At 39.4% G+C, this 19,214-nt stretch overlaps 1 protein-coding gene across 1 annotated transcript in view; it reads right to left on the bottom strand.

The window, feature by feature from the left end:
- unm_sa1614 (un-named sa1614) overlaps window positions 1-19,214 on the bottom strand; it is a 102,081-nt gene that overhangs the window by 58,980 nt on the left and 23,887 nt on the right. The window contains exons 3-6 of the mRNA XM_078418853.1: window positions 11,822-11,967; window positions 8,411-8,482; window positions 7,061-7,110; window positions 3,531-3,660 (exon numbers count right to left, since the gene is read on the bottom strand). Coding sequence (XP_078274979.1) covers window positions 3,531-3,660; window positions 7,061-7,110; window positions 8,411-8,482; window positions 11,822-11,967 — 398 coding nt within the window. The remainder of the gene's footprint in view (window positions 1-3,530; window positions 3,661-7,060; window positions 7,111-8,410; window positions 8,483-11,821; window positions 11,968-19,214) is intronic.

Here is a 19,214-nt window from a genome sequence, read left to right as displayed (position 1 = left end):
AGCAAAGAAGAGTGGGAAGACAGAGGATTGGGACTCTTTTAAAGAGCAACAAAAGTTAACTAAAAAGGCAATACGGGGAGAAAAGATGAGGTACGAGGGTAAACTAGCCAATAATATAAAGGAGGATAGCAAAAGTTTTTTTAGGTACGTGAAGAGGAAAAAAATAGTCAAGGCAAATGTGGGTCCCTTGAAGACAGAAGCAGGGGAATTTATTATGGGGAACAAAGAAATGGCAGACGAGTTAAACCGTTACTTTGGATCTGTCTTCACTGAGGAAGATACACACAATCTCCCAAATGTTCTAGGGGCTGGAGAACCTAGGGTGATGGAGGAACTGAAGGAAATCCACATTAGGCAGGAAATGGTTTTGGGTAGACTGATGGGACTGAAGGCTGATAAATCCCCAGGGCCTGATGGTCTGCATCCCAGAGTACTTAAGGAGGTGGCTCTAGAAATAGTGGAAGCATTGGAGATCATTTTTCAATGTTCTATAGATTCAGGATCAGTTCCTGTGGATTGGAGAATAGCAAATGTTATCCCACTTTTTAAGAAAGGAGGGAGAGAGAAAACGGGTAATTATAGACCAGTTAGTCTGACATCAGTGGTGGGGAAAATGCTGGAGTCAATTATAAAAGACGAAATTGCTGAGCATTTGGATAGCAGTAACGGGATCGTTCCGAGTCAGCATGGATTTACGAAGGGGAAATCATGCTTGACAAATCTACTGGAATTTTTTGAGGATGTAACTAGGAAAATTGACAAGGGAGAGTCAGTGGATGTGGTGTACCTCGACTTTCAGAAAGCCTTCGACAAGGTCCCACATAGGAGATTAGTGGGCAAAATTAGGGCACATGGTATTGGGGGTAGGGTACTGACATGGATAGAAAATTGGTTAACAGACAGAAAGCAAAGAGTGGGGATAAATGGGTCCCTTTCGGAATGGCAGGCAGTGACCAGTGGGGTACCGCAAGGTTCGGTGCTGGGACCCCAGCTATTTACGATATACATTAATGACTTAGACGAAGGGATTAAAAGTACCATTAGCAAATTTGCAGATGATACTAAGTTGGGGGGTAGTGTGAATTGTGAGGAAGATGCAATAAGGCTGCAGGGTGACCTGGACAGGTTGTGTGAGTGGGCGGATACATGGCAGATGCAGTTTAATGTAGATAAGTGTGAGGTTATTCACTTTGGAAGTAAGAATAGAAAGGCAGATTATTATCTGAATGGTGTCAAGTTAGGAGGAGGGGGAGTTCAACGAGATCTGGGTGTCCTAGTGCATCAGTCAATGAAAGGAAGCATGCAGGTTCAGCAGGCAGTGAAGAAAGCCAATGGAATGTTGGCCTTCGTAACAAGAGGAGTTGAGTATAGGAGCAAAGAGGTCCTTCTACAGTTGTACCGGGCCCTGGTGAGACCGCACCTGGAGTACTGTGTGCAGTTTTGGTCTCCAAATTTGAGGAAGGATATTCTTGCTATGGAGGGCGTGCAGCGTAGGTTCACTAGATTAATTCCCGGAATGGCGGGACTGTCGTATGTTGAAAGGCTGGAGCGATTGGGCTTGTATACACTGGAATTTAGAAGGATGAGGGGGGATCTTATTGAAACATATAAGATAATTAGGGGATTGGACACATTAGAGGCAGATAACATGTTCCCAATGTTGGGGGAGTCCAGAACAAGGGGCCACAGTTTGAGAATAAGGGGTAGGCCATTTAGAACGGAGATGAGGAAGAACTTTTTCAGTCAGAGGGTGGTGAAGGTGTGGAATTCTCTGCCTCAGAAGGCAGTGGAGGCCAGTTCGTTGGATGCTTTCAAGAGAGAGCTGGATAGAGCTCTTAAGGATAGCGGAGTGAGGGGGTATGGGGAGAAAGCAGGAACGGGGTACTGATTGATAGTGATCAGCCATGATCGCATTGAATGGCGGTGCTGGCTCGAAGGGCTGAATGGCCTACTCCTGCACCTATTGTCTATTGTCTATTGTCTATTGTCTATTGTCTATAAAATCCGTGATTGCCCCAAAACGATTACGATTTAACCAATTTTGGAGCCATGCAGCAAAATTGTTATAAAGATTATGAATAAAAGAATGAAAAAAAATCAAGAAATACCTTCTAATTGAAAAGTGTTTCTCAAATTGATATCTTGTATTATGTCATTGTGGATAATTGAAATAATATTGTAGAATCAAGGAACTGCAGATGCTGGTTTACAAAGGACCACACAAAGTGATGTCATAACTCAGCAGGTCAGGCAGCATCCCTGGAGAACACTCAGGTTTTGGATTGGGACCCTTCTTCAGTCTGAAGAAAACTCCTGACCCCAGAAACGTCACCTATCCATGTTCTCCAGAGATGCTGCATGACCCACTAAGTTATTCCAGCACTTTGTGTCTTCTTAAATATTGTGTTTGGTAAAACTAACCCACAGTGATTGGTAACTATTTTGAGTGAACAGTTGACAGATTTCAAAGATAATTTATCACGAAAAATTCCATAAATATCTAAATGATATTGAACAGGCTGCGGAAAAATGGCAGAATCTCCTGGAAATCAATTACAAAGACATATAATGACTGAAGTCAGCCATGTTAATGAGTTCTCACTTGAGCTTTGCATTAAGCCAAACAAAGCAAGTAGCGGGTGGGCTTTCTGTTTCAATGTCACCTTCTCTGAACCGGAGGCAGCAACCTGAGATACTTCAGTTATCCATATTCCCTAAATTAGCACAATCTTGTTTATTCTAATTAGACTTGAGACTTTAGATACAGTGCGGAAACAGGCCCTTCGGCCCACCGAGTCTGCGCTGGCCAGCGATCACCCTGTACACTAGCGCTATCCTAAACACTAGGGACAATGTTTACAATTTGTAGAAGCTAATTAACCTACAAACCAGCATATCTTTGGAGTGTGGGAGAAAACTGTGGCACCCAGAGAGAATCCATAGGGAGGTCGTTCATACTCCATGCAGATATGATCCTTGGTCAGGATCGATCCCGGGTCTCTTGTGCTGCAACTCCACTGCTGCGCCACTGTGCCACCCTCTTTGAAACCGATATTACAATTTGGGACCAACTCTGTGTTAAATTCCATTAACAGTAATTACTATATTAGCAATTACCAACAATTGTAGGATTACACACACACACACGCATACAAAAATTTCTATTAACCAAAATTAGACATTTCAAATGAAATATTTCCCATTTTATATGCAAAACATTCCCTTCGTTTAGTAATTGCTTAAATTATGGAATATAGAAGTGCTGCACTGGTGCAGTAGAAAGTGATATTGACGATTGCAATGTTTGAGCAGTGACATAAAAGGCCTCTGCTTATCTAATGGTATGGATTCATGAGTACTTAGGAACACCAGTAGAAAAAGCTGATTGTTTGACTTTCCAAAACCGAGTCCTTTATAGTTGAGCCATAAGGTAATTGACGTGATAACTCAACACCTAGTTTCTAAAATTCATGAACAAAATAACTAAGCAAGGATTATGGAAAGTAGCTGCATCAGAAATTCTTACCAACCTCACACATCTGTAGCTGAAACATCCTCCGTTCTTTTTCCATTTCCTCTGCTATTTCACCTCCGGTCACCTCAATTCGAACCATTCCATACTGCTTCGCAAGTTCTCTTTTCTCTTTTTCAATTTTGGTACTGTCAAACAAAGAGAATGCATTCAAGTGACAAGCTTATATTATTATTTTAAACGCTTATTCACAGGTGATGGAAGTATGTGCGTCATGAGTTCTTGACCATCCTGGTGGTGAGGATCTCAGGTTTAGAAGGTGCTGACAGTCTTGGTGAATAATTTCAGTACTTTGTGCAGTCGGCACATATTGCATCTGCTGTGTGATGATGAAGGGAATGAATGTTTAGGTTGTTTAATGAGGTGCCAATTCTTTTAATGCTTAGGTCTTGCTGCATGCTGACACGGACTGTTTCATTTGTTCAGGAGTTGTGACCATTTGAACATTGTGAAAAGTTGGGTTTGAAAACTATCAATCATCAATGAATATTCTCAGTTTTCACCTTATGAGAGATAGAAAGTCATTGATGCTTGCCCACTGAAGATGATTGGGGTCGAGACACTGTCCTGAGGAACTCCTGCAGCAATGGTCTGGAGCCAAGAAGAATGACAAAGCATAACTCCAAGTACTTAGGTATTTTTGTATTCCATTAACTTCAATTTGATAACTCACGGTCAAATTTTGTCTTGATGTCAAGGAGTTACTTTCATAATTCTGCAATTTGGCTATTTTGTACATGTTTGGAACAAGGCTATGATGAGGAATCTGAATCTAAAATGGGTATAAGCGAGTCTGAAGAAGGGCCCCAACACAAACTTCGTCTGTCTATTTCTGATCTGCTGACTTTCTCCAGCACTTTTTTAGCTCGTTTCCAGCATCTGCAATTCCTTGTATGTGTCTAAGGTTAAGGAGGTTGTTGATGAGAAAGTGCTGCTTGTTGGCGGTGTGGATAAAACCTTCCACAATTTTCTGATGATCGAGACTAGACCAATTACACCAATAAGCAAGTTCCGTCTCTCGACTGCGCATGCGCAGGCCATAGCTCGCAAGGGCTAAACATTCTTGCCGGCTGAGCTGCTGCGTGTATACAGACCTGCGTTTGATCCGTATTTTCCAGTTTGCTACTGGAAATACTGCTTTCAAAACAGTTAATTAGGTGTATTTATGGTTAATTTGTACAAAGCTACGTAGCAAAGCTACGTGTAGGTTTTATTGCTTTATGCTTCGGTGAGTGAGCAAGATCATGCCAATTTTCTTTTGCATTGTAACTTGTACTCCTCAAGTGGGAATATGTCGCACTTCCCACACCATGAGTTATTCTTGGTTTTCTCAATCGTTCTTGAATTGTCGGTGATGCAAAAGGAAAACAAACATCTGAGTGAATGAATTGCTGCTTTGTGTGGGCGGTGGCTACACATCCATGTTAATGGATGACACTGTAAACTTGAAGCTGCTGTTCGTGCAGCAACTAGACAGCTGCAGAGGTCAGCATCCAGCGGAGCGGTTTGTCTGATCAAACCCTCCCTATAATATCACCCAGAAACACATCACTCCAGTAGACACAAAATGCTGGAGTAACTTACCGGGACAGGCAGCATCTCTGGAGAGAAGGAATGGCTGAAGGGTCCTGATCTGAAACGTGTGCAGTCGAGATACCGAACTCGCTTATCAGCCAGGGACAAGTAATTGTCTACTTTGTGAGCTTCGTGAGATTGCACCTGGGCTACTGCTTTCAATTTTGTGACTGGAAATTCTGGCATAGAGCCATCTTTTCTTTCCAGCGCTACAAGCTTGAAAATAGATGTTCATAAAGTACAACATGATTACGTTATTTTCCAAATAGAACCTTGCTATTGTAGAAACTTAATCAGGCATTTCCTGTAATGAATTAAACTAGTCCAGATGAGCATTTTTGTGTTGGATGGAGACATAATAATTTTGTTGCAAATGCAATGGTATTACCAGGAGAAATTAAGTCTAACTGATCCAAATTTTGCTAGTTGCTAGGCACTCACAACTCAAACAGATTTCCATCATATTGTTTGCCCTGCAGGTGTGTAAGTTAAATGGGATCTCCCTCAGCAGAGATGAGAAGCCCAGGAATGGGGATCCTGCTGGTTTAGGTCTTTAAATAATTTAATTAATAAATCTCCTTCAACTCAACTCAAACACACCATCAACTCAAAAGCTCACAACCCTTGCCCTTATTACTAATCTGCTGAATCATGTCTGATCAATGGATATTTTTAAGGCCGAGATGGACAGATTCTTGATTAGTTCGGGTGTCAGGGGTTATGGGAGAAGGTAGGAGAATGGGGTTGAGAGGGAAAGATAGATCAGCCATGATTGAATGGCGGAGTAAACTGGATGGGCCAAAAGGCGTAATTCTGCTCCTATAACTATAGAACAAAACTTATGAATCTCCAACCTACCCCTACACATTCCATCTTCCGCCCCTTGTCAGATGTTCTCCTATCCCCAGCTCCATTGACTTGACCTGTATGTCCAACAATCCCAGGTCCACCAGCCCAACCATTGCCTCACCCCCCCCCCCCCCCCACCTCACCAATCCTCAGCAGCTGACCTTGCCCCTTTACCCACCACCTGATGTGTGACACTCCTCCACAATTCTGATGCTCAAGAAAGTCTCCCTTCTGAACTTCCCCATCCCCATAACTTGGCCTGGAACTTTTCTGATTTTCTTTGCATGTGTTGCAATGACACAATCAAAGATCTTTGTACACCATTAGCTTTAATCTGCAGTCAATGTGGCTCAAGCGACACGTTACAGCAATGCCAGGGTTGCCTTCAAACTAAATGTTCGCCTGCCATGGACAAACGTTTTGTAACACAACTAAACAAGCACCTTTCAATTTTAAATCATATTTTCCCAATTCCAATCTTTTAACAGTAATAAACAATGTCTGGTGCACTCCTCAATATCTCTGCACTATCCAATCTAAAATGCACTGCAGATAGCATTACACAGAAATCCTGCCTTTAACATAATTGGTCAGATTTATGCATTTGGATTAATTATGCTTTTAGATTGGAAAGTCTTGACACAAACATAAACCAAAGTCTTTTTCGTTCATAATAAACATACACACTTCCTTTAAAAAAATCAGTTCATATTTATTGCTCGTTGGTTTCTGAATCAATTTCTAGCAGAATCCTTCAAAACAAAACTTAAAGCAAAGTTTATCTAAATGTCATTATTGTTTAGTTAATTAACAATTTTATTTTAAGGAAGTGATCTCAAGTTATTCAATAGCAACTTCAATAGATTCAATAGTAACCAAAAAGGTAACTGGATATTTAATTGCAAAAACAAAAATTTACACAGCTACATAAAAGAAAGTGGGAGAGATTAATTGGATTGCTAGAATATTCAGTGGACAGAATAGATCATAATGTTTTGTTCTGTGCTATGAGATTCTGTGATCTTTGGTAGTAACTATCAAAAGCGAAAAGGAAGAAAAAAAAGAAAATACATGACATGAGTTAAAACTATCTTTTTAACTCACAATTTGCCTTCATAATCTTTCCAAGCTTTTTCAAAAGGTTTCTTTATATCCTGCAATAAAATATAAAAAGTAAATTTAATCAGTAAATATGTTGTGTGTTATGCAGATTAATGGTATGAGTGGAATTATAATATCTGATGTGCTTGGGTTAATACATTTCATGTTTAGACATTAGACTTTATAGATACAGCACGGAAACAGGCCCACCGAGTCTGCGCCGACCAGCGATCACCTCATACACGAACACTACCCAACACACTAGGGACACTCAACAATTTATTTTACCAAAGCCAATTAACCTACAAACATATACGTCTTTGGAAGTGTGGGAGCACCAGGAGAAAACCCACGAGGCTACAGGAAGAACGTACAAACTGGGAGAACGTAGAACCCTGGTCTCTGGCACTGTGAGGCAGCAGCTCTACCACTGTGCCGTCCCAGTTGTAAGTTCAATTGCTAAGAAGCCCGAGTATGATGAGACGTACATTGCACACTTCTTTTTGACCAACACATTGTGTGAATCAACCATGCCTGCAACTGCTTAATAAATTAAAACTGCAGATGATGGAAATTTGAAATAAAAACATAAAATACTGAAAATATTCAACAGATCAAGTAGCATCTATGGAAAAAGAAACAGTTAATGGGTCAGGTTGATGATTCTTCAACGCTCTAATGTTGCCTGACTTGCTAATTGCTTCCTGCATTCCTGCTGCTAATATTACTTTCTCAGGAGCTATGTAAGAATATAGAACTATGCATAAATGCACTCCAAATTCTATGAGTAAATTAGGCTAAAGAAAACAAAATTAACTTGCCTGTTCTATCTTTACTGATCTTAATCTTGGTAGCTCTCCGTGAAAAAGAGTTGCAATAATTGTTTCTGTTTTACAATCAAATCTTTATCTTGTCTTTGTCATATCTTTGCCAGTAATCATCCAGCTTCCACTAGGCAGAGGAATTCTTATGCCGAATTCCTCAGCACTTACTGTCGTGCTTGCCTTCATTTGATGTATTCCATTCCATTTCCCTGAATATGTTTTTTTTTTAAATGTATCCAGTCCAACATTCATCCCGTCAAGAGCTTTAAGGATGCTCCAATCAAGAACTTACATGATTTGGGGTGAGCCACCCTTCCTCAATGTCCCCAGACAAGGCTAAGTACCCCAAAGTCTTGCACCACTTTGTTGTGATTCACTTCCGCAGATCAACCTTAATATGGTTAATATATCTGGTAACAAGAGTCTGATAAAGGAGGATTGTTTAGAGCCATTTGCAGCATGGATGATAACTTTATAATATAACTTATTTCAAACAACTTTTGTCAGATTATAGTCAATACTTCCTTACCCCCTTGACTCCTTTCAGTTCTCCTCTTAGCAGGGAGTTCAGAAAAAATACAACATGGTTCGCACTCTGCAACTGAAAGAGAAAATGATGGTCAGGAAAGTTATGGTGAAAGAACTGAAAGATAACATGGATCAAATAAATGAAAAAATGATGGGGAATACATCAGCAACTGTAATATTATGACTTTTTTTTCTCAAAAGACAAAGGAGTTTACCATGGAGGTCGGTAAAAAAAGGAAGGCCAGCTTTAATTTTCAGCTTGCACTAATTTATAAAATGTATATCACCTGAATGGGGGAGTCAATGAGGAGCACTGTTCCAGTCATGTTCAGAAGCCAATGCTGTAAGAATGCTCATTTGGATGTCAGGTTAGGACATGAATGGGCATGGTTATGCCTGTTGCAGTATAATTTCCTGCCAGCACTAACTCCTAAACCTCAAAGATTTACTGCGTTTTGTTTCTTAGAATTGGAACAAGTAACTGGTGCCTTTTAAACAATTGGAGAGAGAAGTTTCAGAAAAGATGAATCATGAAAAGTGAGCAATGCCATATTATTTGTAATACAGTCTGTGTTTCATTTAAATCAATGAAGCTGCCAGATTTTTGTTAGGTAAAGTTATCAAAGGACATGAAGCATAACCATGTAAAAAGAAACAGGTTATTCATGCTGCAACTGAATATTGAAAACAAGGCAGGGACACTGAATCCTGTTTCTACTTTTGACATAAAGTAGATTCTTTAATATACTTTGCTAATGAGTCCTGGTATAGAGTTCATTTATGATACACTGATCTATGGCAAACATTTTTAAATGAGTTCCACAGGGGAATTACTCGAAGAGTTAGATATTTTCTTGGCATTGTTCTGGCTAGTCTTTCGCAAACTGGAATTAAAAGCAAGTTGTGTCAAGTTTTGGAACACTTTAAAAATATTGGTGTTATCAAAGTAACTGGTAGAATTCTGAAATCCTCTTCATCATCTAAATGGATACATCTTGCACTATAAGGATTTTTTCATCCAGTATCCTCATTTGAACGAATAATTCCAAAATATCCTTTTGTAATATTTAGCTCATTGAATTTTAACATTTGGATAAAGTAAGACTTGAGAAATAGTCAGAATAAAAACTTTTACTATAACCAGAATTGTGTAAATTAACTGTTACACATCAATGCATATGTAAGATAGAATTTATATATTCATTCATTTGATACTGCCATTTAGTGTCCACCCTTAATCGCCTTGAACCGAGGAGGCAGTTGACAGTTACCATGGTTGGTGGGTCTGGACCCAAAATGGCCACATTGAGCAAGCATAGTAGATTTCCTTTCCTTTAGGACATTAGAGAATATATGGCCTTTTAACGACAATCCAGCAATTTTAACATTGTTGCTTAGATTTTTATTTAAATGTAAGATATATTTAATTGTTTTAATTTCAATTCCCCAGCTTGCTTTGAAATTTGATTTATGATCCAGTAACTTAATTACTGTGATATCACAATGTTATTGTACCTCGGCAAAGAATCATAAAAACCTTTGTTTGACTAATAATAGTGCAATTATTGTTTATGTATCACAGGGCATACAACTTTAAAACGTTTTGCAGAGCAAAAATAATACAATAGATAGCTTTAAGGTGTGGCATCATCTTAAACTGAATAGATGAACTTTCCGTTCTAGAAATATGAAGCCACAAACACTTCTCCATTTCCCCCAGATTCCAATCTATCCCCCTGCTGTTTGTTTTCACTTTAATTATGTTTCCCTGCCTTCACAAACTGAAAGGCTAATTGCCTTTGACATCTCGTTCATTCAAATATTATTTTATTATATCAACATTTTATTAAAAGCCTAACTTTAAGGGCGAGTTTATACGAGCTGGGATATTTTGATTATTTTGATATTTGGGCTACATGAAAACTTTTGCTGTGCTTGAATTCTAGGCCCATTATGAACATGGATATAAGAATTCAGTAAAACTTAAAGGCCTTCAACTTTTACTGTGTAAAAGAACATCATGTTCCCTAACGGACATGCATTACAGCAGAACTACCTGTATTCCCCAAAACCAGCTACGATCCAAAGGTGAACTAAGTTTTATTTTTGGGTTATGATATTTCTTGCAGTGCTGTCACTGTGCAAAATAGATATACATGCTCTCTCTGATGACAACAGCGGGTCGGTATTATTGATCATAAGATCAAACCGTTTCAATTTAGAGTCCAGTTTTAACTTTAGCTTTATCCATAAATTTACCTAAACATTTTAGCTCTCAGTTTCATTTTAGTTTCCATTAAAGATAAATTCAAATAGAAGTAGATATTTTGGAGTCACTATATATTTTGAACCACAGATTCACAAGCACAGCATATCAGTCAAGAGGGTAGTCACAGCTCACTCTCTGACCATTCTACACCATACTCAAGTTAGGTACATACCAGGTGTCATCAGGCAACTGAACCTTTCTATCAGCAACCTGACCTCCCATTTACCTCATTAGAGACCCTCGGACTATCTTTAGTTGGAAGTTACTGGAATTTATCTTGCATTGAATGTTATTCCCTTTTTCCTGTATCTGTACACTGTGGACGGCTTGATTGTAATCTTGCATAGTCTTTCTGCTGATTGGGTAGCATCCAACAAAAAAGCTTTTCACTGTAGCCTGGTACATGCGACAATACACTAAACTAAAAAATATATATTGGTAGTTTTGCTACTTTCATGTAGCAACTTAGTTTTTAGTTCATTTTAGTTGTTGGTTTTCTCTTAAATGTTTGTTATTTATTCAATTTTTGCCAAAATGTTTCCTTTTATTCATACCTTATCTTTAACCAACTAAAACCAATTGAGCAAAGCTGGACATGAGTGTCATCCCGACTTAAAGAATAATGTTTACCAGTGTTTTGCAAACAAATACAAGTAAACTGCAAACAATGAACAAAATACATAGGAAGGAACTGCAGATGCTGATTTAAACCAAAGATAAGACACAAAATACTGGAGTAACTCAGAGGGACTGGCAGTATCTCTGGAGAATGAATGGGTGACGTTTTGGGACTAGAGTCTGAAGAAGGGTCTCAACCCGAAATGTCACCCATTCCTTCTCTCCAGAGATGCTGCATATCCTGCTGAATTACTCCAGCATTTTTTGTTTATCTCCGAACAAAATACATACTTTGTTTAGAAACATACAAAAAATTTAGGTGCTGTTAAAAACAATTTCTGTAAATCTTATGCACAATTATGTGGTGTGTGTTCTGTTCTAAACATTCCAAGCAAGGCACGAGTATGGTGCTATGTCATTAAACTTTTGAAACAAATATATTCAAGAAATGTCAAACAAAGAGAAATATCCTCTCAATCCTTAATTCGTCAGAGTTAGTTTTTGCACATCAACTGCGGGCCTTACCAGGTTTCTCATTGGTGTCAGCAGTTCTCTAGAGTATTCTGCAAATTTACTGAAAGCTTCAGCCAGTACTAGCTCTTCATTACTTTGGAAATTAGCTGCAAGTTTCTCCAGTTCATTTATGAATGTTTCCTGTATGGATATGTCTTCTGCAAATGTAAATAGAACAGAAGTTATTTTCTGGAAATGGATATATTCCCATGGAAAGATTAATGTTGCTAATGTTTCTTTGACTCTCCTGTGTTCATTTTTATGGATGTAAAAATAAACTGGTTCGTCTTCTCATATCTCAAAGCATTACTTTTTGACAATTGAGCTCTGATCAACCTGCAATGGGGAAAAAGGCAAGAACTACATTTACCAGAAAAAAATCACAAGGGACATGCATCATTACTGCAAAACACAGAACAATATTCCTTTCTCTAGTTGAGGCAGTGAGAAATAAAAGAATATATTAAAATAAATCACAATAATGAATAAACTGAAGATTTTGTTTTTGAACTCAGATTTGCATCATATTCCAAAAAAATTAAAGAGCACTTTATCTTTGTTAATGAAGTCCACATTGTCATCCATGGTGATGCTTTACTTTGTGTGTTCAGCATATGTTTGTTGTTACTATAATATAGTTCACCATTGCAGGATTTTGTAGTTCATAGCAGAGATTTAATGTGGTAAACTTCTTATAATCATAGAAAATATGAAATCCAATCTGTCACCTTCTTTTAAAGTCATCAATATTTGAAGCTGCCCAGCAATTTTGAGCTCTATACATCATTACAAGGTCAATTAATTGGTTTATAATGACACAGATAATTTGAATATGTGTCACTTGCAGTCAACCCTTGTGAAAGCAGAATGGTGGGAAAAATTGTGAAATATAGAACAGCATGGGAACAGGGCCTTTGATTCACATTATCTGCGCTGAACATGATGCTCAGATAAACTAATATCCTCTGCTGCACATTATCCATATCCATCCATTTCCTGCATATTAATGTGTCTATTTAATGGTCTCTTAAATGCCACAATAGCATCTGTCTCCACCGCCACTTCTGGTAGTGCACTCAAAGTACCCACCTCACTCTGTGTAAAAAAAAAACATGCTCTGACCATCTCATTTCACCTTAAAGTTGTGCCCCCTAGTATTTGACATTTCCACCCTGGGGAATAAAGTTTGAATGCTTACCCCTATCTATGCCTCTCATCGGTTTATAAACTTCTATCAGGTCACCCCTCAGTCTCCAACATTCCAGAGAAAACAATCCCAGTTTGTCCAACCTCTTATATCTCCTCTAATATCAATAGTCAATAGTCGTTTATTTGTCACATACACATAAATGTGTAGTGAAATGAAACATTTAATATGGGCACTATCCTGGTAAATCTCATCTACATCCTCTTTCCATCAGCCTTCCTGAAGTGACAAAAACTGCAAATAATACTCCAAATGTTTTAGCAAAATTTTCTAAGGAACACGTGACAATAAATTAAACTAAACTAGGGGTTATTCAGAAAGTTAGTACTGATAGAGCACAAATATCTCGGAAATCTTCCGAGTCAGCATGGATTTACGAAAGGGGAAATCATGCTTGACTAATCTTCTGGAATTCTTTGAGGATGTAACTAGGAAAATTGACAGGGGAGAGCCGGTCGGTGAATGTGGTGTACCTTGACTTTCAGAAAGCCTTTGACAAGGTTCCACATAGGAGATTAGTGGGCAATATTAGAGCACATGGTATTGGAGGTAGGGTACTGACATGGATAGAAAATTGGTTGACAGACAGAAAGCAAAGAGTGGGGATAAATGGGTCCCTTTCAGAATGGCAGGCAGTAACTAGTGGGGTACCGCAAGGCTCGGTGCTAGGACCGCAGCTATTTACAATATACATTAATGACTTGGATGAAGGGATTAAAAGTACCACTAGCAAATTTGCAGATGATACAAAGCTGGGTGGTAGTGTGAACTGTGAGGAAGATGCTATGAGGTTGCAGGGTGACTTGGACAGGTTGTGTGAGTGGGCGGATGCATGGCAGATGCAGTTTAATGTGGATAAGTGTGAGGTTATCCACTTTGGTGGTAAGAATAGGAAGGCAGAGTATTATCTGAATGGTGTCAAGTTGGGAAAGGGGGACGTGCAGCGAGATCTGGGTGTCCTAGTGCATCAGTCACTGAAGGGAAGCATGCAGGTACAGCAGGCAGTGAAGAAAGCCAATGGAATGTTGGCCTTCATAACAAGAGGAGTTGAGTATAGGAGCAAAGAGGTCCTTTTGCAGTTGTACAGGGCTCTAGTTAGACCGCACCTGGAGTACTGTGTGCAGTTTTGGTCTCCAAATTTGAGGAAGGATATTCTTGCTATTGAGGGCGTGCAGCGTAGGTTTACTAGGTTAATTCCCGGAATGGCGGGACTGTCATATGTTGAAAGACTAGAGCGACTAGGCTTGTATACACTGGAATTTAGAAGGATGAGAGGAGATCTTATCGAAACGTATAAAATTATTAAGGGGTTGTACACGTTAGAGGCAGGAAACATGTTCCCAATGTTGGGGGAGTCCAGAACAAGGGGCCACAGTTTAAGAATAAGGGGTAGGCCATTTAGAACTGAGATGAGGAAAAACTTTTTCAGGCAGAGAGTTGTGAATCTGTGGAATTCTCTGCCTCAGAAGGCAGTGGAGGCCAATTCTCTGAATGCATTCAAGAGAGAGAGCTGGATAGAGCTCTTAAGGATAGCGGAGTCAGGGGGTACGGGGAGAAGGCAGGAACGGGGTACTGATTGAGAATGATCAGCCATGATCACATTGAATGGCGGTGCTGGCTCGAAGGGCCGAATGGCCTACTCCTGCACCTATTGTCTATTGTCTATAAACTGCAGACCCTGTAAACAAACATAGAAAATAATGGAAGCACTCAGCAGAAACAGTCGATATTATCACAAGATTTTGCAAAATGAATACCCGATTCTTGTACTCAACGCTTGACCGATACAGACAAGCATATCATATTCCTTCTTTGCCCTTCTATCTAAGAGACATAAACGAGCATTCCTTTTCTGATAAGCTCTGATGTTATAAAATTGGTATAATGGCTGCAGACAATTAAAAGAAGCGTGCCTTCAAAATTGGGTTTCTAATACCAAACTGACAATTGTAAAGTCTAGTGATGAATCAGCGCTGTCAATTTTATTGTGGCAGTTGGGATAGGTACAAAACTTCAGGACAAATCACAGGACATTTTAAATACAGTAGTAATACATTTATAGGAGTTATTATGCTTATTGTAGCTTTGATTACTTTTTTTGTACACTAACCTGACAGCAGCTTTCATTAGAAACAATCAATGCGTAAAAATCACAAATGACCTGGTGTATCTTTTGCATAATTTCTTTTCAGATACAAAAGTGGCTCAAATCTCATTTAGCTTGATGACAAAATCAGCAGCAGCTTTCCCTCATAACTCACTCACGTCACATGAGATATAAATTGGCTAAAACTGGCAAAAATAGGTCATTTTAATTATAGCAACTATATTCAAATCTGATCATTTGGATTGTTATACAATGAAGTGAAAGAATCCTACATTAATAACCCGTGGTGTACCATAATTACAATGCACCCAATGTATACATTCGTCAAACATCAATCACATGGAGCGCCTTGGATATCAAATTCCATAATAACAAATGCATCAACAACAACAATCTGTATTTGCGCAACAAGGTCCTTCAAGGGGTAGTTAGTTTAAGATTCTTGCAGCTGAAATGCTTAAGTACTTAAAAGTAGGGCTGTTCAAGAGGTTAGTTAGTACTGATGGAGCACAAATATCTTTGTGGTTCAATGGCACCTTATTGTCACGCATATCTACAGTGAAATTCTTTTTTTGCATACTTTTGCATAGTCTCACCCCAGTCAGTCCCTCTTCTCCCCTCTCCCATCAGGCAAGAGGTACAGAAGTGTGAAAACGCATACCCCCAGATTCTTCCCAGCTGTCATTGGGCAACTGAACCATTCTATCAACAACTGGAGACCTGAGCTACCATCTACCTCATTGGAGTCCCTCAGACTATCTTTAATCAGACTTTAGTGAACTTTATCTTGCACTAAACATTATTCCCTTTATCCTGTACCTGCACACTGTGGACATAATGGACACTGTGGATTGTAATAATGCCTAGTCTTTTTGCTGATTGGATAGCATGCAACAAAAAGTTTATCACTGTACCTCGGAACACGTGACAATAAATTAAACTAAACTAGGGGTTATTCAGAAAGTTAGTACTGATGCAGCACAAATATCTTGGAAACTGCAGATCCTGTAAACAAACATAGAAAATAATGGAAGCACTCAGCAGAAACAGAGTCGATATTATCACAGGTCAAAGTGTTTTATTGTCATATGTCCCAGATAGAACAATGAAATTCTTATTTGCAGCAGCACAACAGAATATGTAAACATAGTACACTGCAAGCAATATAATAAACGAGGCAAAAAACCCCACCCATGGATATACACATGTATATATACATACATAAGCACACAGAAAACCAAACATTAATAGTGCAATAATAACAACATTAGTCTATGTAGTTCAGAGCTTATTTGGAGTTTGCAGTGTTTAATAGGATAAGGAGGGCAGTAGGCTGTAGAGATGAAGCTGTTTCTGAACCTGGACATTATCCTTCATCAGAACTGAAAAAATGAGAAAACAAATATGTTTTAAGTTGCAGAGATTAGAGGGAAAGTCTGTGACCAAAAAGGAAGAAAAAATAGTTTGAAACAGTCAGATACAAGCACTACTCCACAGAGAAAAGAAGAAAGTCATTTGAAATTGTCAAATTCAATATTAAGTGCCAACGTACTCAGACACAGGTGCAAATCTTTGAGCGTATATTGGGCCAAATGGGTGGGAGGCACAGAGCAGAAAGGGGTGGATGCTCAGGGATGCTCTTGCAGAATGAATTGAAGTATTCTGGAAAGCAATTATCCCCTCAGCTTTTGCTTCTCTTCAATGCAGAGGTGAATGTGAGGACCAAATACAATGCATGAGATTGGAAGAAGAGCAAGTGAACTACTAAAGACTACATCCTTACATAGTGAAAGGCCATGTATTGAGCCTCCAGAAGTTGCATGAAAAAGTGCCATGAGAAAGGGAGTAGATGATGGAGATGGAGGAGGGGACCAAAGCATTTTGAAAGGAATGGTCCTTTCAAAATGCAGTGAAAATCCATTGGAGATGTCAGAAACTATAGAGGGTAATCTAATGAATGCGTAGATCGGTGAGGCGGGTGACACAAGGTGATACACTTGTCCTGGCTAGGAGGAGAGGGAGTGAGACCAGAAACGCAGAGAATGGAGTATGTGATTATGTGCACTATCAGGGAGGGTAACGGGAAGAGGAAATCATCTTAAATGCACTGGAGTAGAAAGGCTCATAATGTGAGCAGATATGATGAAGATAAAGAAACTGGGAGAATGGAATGTACAGGAAGCAGAGTGGGAGGAGGAATAATTGAGATAACTGTGGGAGTTGGTGAATTTATAATGGGATATTGGCTAACTTATTTCCTGAGATGGAGATAGAGATGTAAAGAAAGGGAGGTGTTGGATTTTTACCATGTGAATAAGACAAGGGGGGCATATTGGCAAGGGGAGCATAATGGAATTTTTGTGTTCTGTATGACAAGAAAACAGATGAGGGAGAAAAAGCCTGAATAGCACTTTAGCAAAACTCTTCCTCAGATCAAACAATCCAGAAAGGCAATTGCACCTTTTAATTATGGAAAGTGAGTTGATTAGAATGGATTTGAGTCGAAAAGTTGTTTAATGTACGCAAAGGTTTAACCAGTGAAGGAATAGGGTGATGGAAGAGAACAGATTGCGTTCCATTCAAGCATGAATCAAAGGGTCCCCAGACCATCTTGGTGGCCATACACAAGAATCAGATGTCCGTCGTGAAGAAGAGCCGATTGGAACTGGTAAACTAGAAAGTGTGGTGGAAGGTTTCAAAGGCATCACAGATATGAAAGGAAATGGAGTATACAAGGAGGGGAACTGAGTCAAGACAGGAAGAAATGTTCCATGGGACAACAGCAGACAAAAATAATGGTTTATCAGCGCTGAAGAAATGTCTCGACCCGAAAGGTCACCTATCCATTTTCCAGATATGCTGCCTGACCCGTTGAGTTACTCCAGCATTTTGTATCTATCTGGTTTACCAGAGTGGTCTTGCTTGTGGATTTTGGGGAGGTATAGATGGCGAGGTATTTGGGAGGTTGAGGAACAATGAGGTTGGAACTGTAGAAGATCAGTGACTGTCTAGGAGACAATGACCTGATGTTCAGGGGTGAGCCAAGGTCCAGTTAGAGTTGCATGAAGGTGCCCTAGAGCTGACCTTCGGCTTTTTCAGGGCAGACTGTCTCTCTCTTATTTCTTTAGACTTAGACTTTAGAGATACAGCTAGGAAACAGGCCCTTTGGCCCACTGAGTCCACGCCGACCTCGATCACATCCTACACTAGCACTATCCTACACACTAGGCACAATTTATCATTTTACAGAAGTTGATTGACCTACAAGCCTATACGTCTTTGGGATGTGGGAGGAAACAGGATCACCCGGAGAAAACCCATGCGGTCACATGGAGAACATACAAACTCCGTATAGGCAGCACCCCTAGGCAGGATCGAACCCGGATTTGTGGCTTTGTAAGGCACTGTGCCACCTTTAAAAAAACTGTTGCTTTGTTTTCTGTCCCTAGCTCCTGGTTTTAAACTAATTGTTACCATGACAACTTTGGTCTGCACTTGATTGCACAATTTTTGTGCACAACCCGCAGGCATTGCCACTTTCATTTCACTGCACATCGTGTATGTGTATGTGACAAATAAATTTGACTTGACTTGACTTGAGACTGTTTTCTCCCCACTTATTGTGCTTGATCTGCTGTGTTTCCATCATTTTCAGTTATTATCTACGAGGTTTACAGGACTGGAGGAGATTATAGAGCCACAGAAGGGTGAGATTCTGGAGAGGTTTGAAAACAAGTGTAAGTTTTTAAAAAGAATTCAGGCACTGCCTAACCAAAACCAATATAGGTCTGAAAGCACAGCGTGAGAAGGATTTGGTAGATCGTAAATAAGCAGCAGAGTTTTATAAAATTTCAAATTATAGAGGGCACATGATAGGAGGACATCCAAGAATGTCTTGGAGTGATCAAGTCTAAAGATGTTAAGGAAAAGGATAGGGCTACATCAACAAAAATAAATATGTGAAGACAAAAGTCGGTAATTTTATTTTGGATTGAACTGAAAGTGATACTGATTTGGTTATTATTGTCATGTGTACCGAGCTACCGTGAAAAGCGGGGAAGATGATGTTCTAAGTTTGGTGCTACTTAAGC

Source organism: Rhinoraja longicauda, chromosome 22, assembly GCF_053455715.1.
Source record: "Rhinoraja longicauda isolate Sanriku21f chromosome 22, sRhiLon1.1, whole genome shotgun sequence".
NCBI lineage: Eukaryota > Metazoa > Chordata > Chondrichthyes > Rajiformes > Arhynchobatidae > Rhinoraja > Rhinoraja longicauda.
This window is presented reverse-complemented; position numbering and strand designations above follow the sequence as displayed.